This window comes from Helianthus annuus, chromosome 11 (assembly GCF_002127325.2).
Source record: "Helianthus annuus cultivar XRQ/B chromosome 11, HanXRQr2.0-SUNRISE, whole genome shotgun sequence".
Classification (NCBI taxonomy): domain Eukaryota; kingdom Viridiplantae; phylum Streptophyta; class Magnoliopsida; order Asterales; family Asteraceae; genus Helianthus; species Helianthus annuus.
This window is the reverse complement of record NC_035443.2, coordinates 167,687,390-167,690,807: the sequence shown is the minus strand read 5'-3', so window position 1 is coordinate 167,690,807 and position 3,418 is coordinate 167,687,390. Positions and strand designations below refer to the sequence as shown.

The 3,418-nt window shown below is 42.7% G+C and overlaps 1 protein-coding gene across 1 annotated transcript; it reads right to left on the bottom strand.

The window, feature by feature from the left end:
• Nucleotides 1-213: 213 nt before the first annotated feature.
• LOC110887298 lies at nt 214-2,892 on the bottom strand. Its single transcript, XM_022135016.2, has 2 exons — nt 2,705-2,892; nt 214-2,366 (listed from the first exon to the last, which is right to left on the bottom strand). The coding sequence occupies exon 2, from the start codon at nt 2,361-2,363 to the stop codon at nt 645-647; it is 1,719 nt and encodes a 572-aa protein (XP_021990708.1). The 5' UTR covers nt 2,364-2,366; nt 2,705-2,892; the 3' UTR covers nt 214-644.
• Nucleotides 2,893-3,418: the final 526 nt, after the last annotated feature.

The following is a 3,418-nucleotide window of genomic DNA, read 5'->3' as shown; positions in this document are numbered from 1 at the left end:
CTAAATGACCAAACCCCCGCCCCTCTCACTACCATGCTCATATATATAACTTATGAGGTCCAACCCCCCAAATCCCACACTCGCTCACACCAACGACGAGGCTACCTAATGCCCTTATCCTTTCTACATTCATGTTTAACTAAGGATTCAAATCGCATTCAAGCACAAGTTCTAACGCACCCCCACCCGTAGCCACTCTCATCAAAGGTTATTTATGTACACGTGTGGCTACAACTCTCACCAAGAATGAAAAAGGTGTCAAGGGTTGCCGGTGCATCAACTTGGGGTTAAATTAGGGCGTCAAGATTTCACATTATTTTGCTTGGCTTAAAATTTTTCAAAAATCTTCAAAAAAATTCCCCCCATCCCCACACTTGGGATACATTGACCCCAATGTATGGCTTTGGGAGGCTTTGATCACTAACCCAATCAACATCCACAAAAGCTTCTTTTCTCAAACCCCAAATTTCTTTTTGTATTTTTTTTCATTTTATATTTTTTTTTCTTTTTTTTTAACACGACACCACCAACAAACTCCAACCCAACAATCAACCACATGATTAATCACCACCCATCCTCCCAACCATAATCAACATAAACCAACAAATATATACAAACTATACACAAGAGAGAATACCACCTGATCAATAGTAGCGTGGTCCCGGAGGTCCAAAGATGGATGACATCATATCATTCCACTCTCCAAATCCGAATGCGCCGCTGCTACTCCCCTCTTGTTGTTGCGGTCCCTCATGTCGCCTTGGGTCAAGCCACTGAGAATGGTGGAGTGGTGGAGTCGGATAAGAAATGCTACCATCATAAGGCGGCAATGAAGCATAGTCCACATGTTGTGGATCTTCAACAACCGGCCTTCCGGCATGCCAATCCGCATGCATCCGCCTCATTTGATCATCATGATATCTGTTATTAGCATCCACCTCTCGAGAGTATGCGTGGGTACGGTTCCATGACTCATTGCGATCGAAGCTATGTTTTAACGACCGCTCTATGCTTACACTATTCCTTGTGTTTTGATCATACAACGTCCTCTCCGGCCCCGACCAAGTATCAAAAATGGACGCCGGAGGGCGTTGGCTCTCGATCACCTCTTGCATTGAACCACTATAAGCCCACCCCGGCTCATACGGTTGCTGCGCGTAGTCGTAGAACGTACCACCATGACCACCACCAAAAACCCCAAAACCAACATTTGCACCACCCTGCGGCTCGTCCGCATAGTCCTCGTCCCCACTAGGAATCAACTCTTCATCGCTTTCCGGCTCATCCGGCTCTCCCGGTAACAACTCCCTTGCACCCAATTTCAGTGCCCTCCACCGTTGACCCTCCGATTTCAATTTGTGATAACGTTCAGACTGAGTATACGTCCAAACGTTTCCCAACCTATCCAAAGTAAAAGGCTGGTGCCTTTTCGTTAAACCTCGGTCTTCGGATGTGAGTGCCTTCTGCTGTTTCATCAAACCCGTTATAATGCGACAGTACGGGATGATGTCTCTTCCGTATTTGTTCCGGCATATCCACAAATGGTGCATAATCAGGTAGCGTATTGGAAAGCGTGGGGACCCATGCATCAATGAATACAGAACAGGTATCTCTGGAAACCTCACCTGTTCTTTATCGCCTCTTCTTGGAATGACATTAAGCAAGCAGATTGTATGCAACAGTTTGGCTTCTATCTTCAAATTCTTCCGGTATAATACACCACTGTACCTACCGGGCAAAAACAAATCCGCTAACATGTCGTTCCATCTCACGTGCTTCTCTGGTTTGAGCAATAAATCATCAAGCGTGGGAATCATGTACTCCTTAGCCGGGAGACTGTCATACTTTCCAAGCTTCTTCAACGTGTCGAATGACATCTCAACCGGCACCCCATGTACCATCCCGATCAACTTCATTTGTGATGGCTTGTTGAAGTTGTGACATTTAAGTGTTGCCATCCACTCCTGAATCTCAGTCATAAACAGATTGCTCTTATCTTTGTCAAAACACTTGAGCGCTCCTTCCCAACCCAAAGCACGAAACTTAGCAAACACCCCGAACTGGCCAAACTGGGGTTCGTCAACCTCTTTTTCACAAATAAATGCGGCTGCTTTGTTTTTTAACTTGTTCATGCAGTCATTATAAAGGGTTGGCTGCCAAATCTCAGGTTGGTCGTCCAAAGACCCCGAGTTCCACACCGGCTTATCACTTGGGTCTAACTCCATCTCTTCTTCTTCGCCTTCACTTTCGCTTTCACTAACCCTACCCATATATTGCCTCTTCTTTGATGGTTGCTCCTTTTGCTTGCCCTTGCCTTTTGATGAAGATGAACTTGAACCCGCTTTTTCCTTGGTCCTTGCCATTTCCTACACACATGAGGCAAACAACAAAAACAAACACCAAATTAAACCCTATTTTCAAAATCCTCCCCACACTTGCTTGTTATCATGGTTGTAGATGTTAGTGAACCAAAAATATATATTAAGAATTTTTCAAAAAATTGGGCATGGTGTCTCTACAATGTAGAGCATCCCAAAAGTTCACTACTTTAACCACAAATCCTACATCTACAACCATCAACCATGTTCAATAATCACTTTCATAATCATATCTTAACAACAAGCAAGTGGGCAAGAACACATAACCTAAATCACCTTGTTCTTCACAATGTATCACCATAATATAGCAAAGTAAGTGTTCATACCTTGTTTCAAGATGGAAGAGTGCTTGTGAAACCAAAATTCCCAAAACCCCCAAATTATCTCAAACTAGGGTTTCAAATTTCGAACCCCAAACTTGTGTTTTCTCTGAAATCTCTCCTCACAATCACAAAGCTTGTGAAAAATTAGTCAATTTAGACCAAGATTCCACTTGATTTGGACTGGAATTGAAGGTTTTATGAGAGATGAAAGGTGGAAGAAACTATGGAGGTTGTGGGTCTTGAGAGAAGGAAGATGGTGATGGAGAGTGAAAGAGAATGAGTGGATGGGGTATGATTCACGTGACCAGGGTTTGTTTATTAGATTTTATTATATTTTTTTTTTATTTATATGCGGCACCCCAAACGACGGAGACAAATTTGCTGCGTACCGTAATTTACGGTCTCACCGTAAATTACGGTGAGACCTGAATGTCACTTCTTACACCGTAACACAGTAGACTTGCACCGTAAATCCCAACAATTTTCAATGTCCACCGTAAATTACGGTATTACCGTAATTTACGGTAAACACTGATTCTTAATTCTTTGTCGTAACTCAGTAGGATTGTACCATAAAAGTCCCAAAAAATGATAATGGCCACCGTAATTTACGGCTGTACCGTAAATTACGGTACACGCTGGGCATCTTTGTTTCGCTAAAAATTGAGGTTCTATGTGACAAATTTTTTAGATTTTTAAAGTTTTTCGATTTTTTTT

Excerpts from the sequence above, each read along its gene's own strand:
- LOC110887298 (XM_022135016.2), bottom strand. The coding sequence starts at position 2,363 with ATGGCAAGGACCAAGGAAAAAGCGGGTTCAAGTTCATCTTCATCAAAA.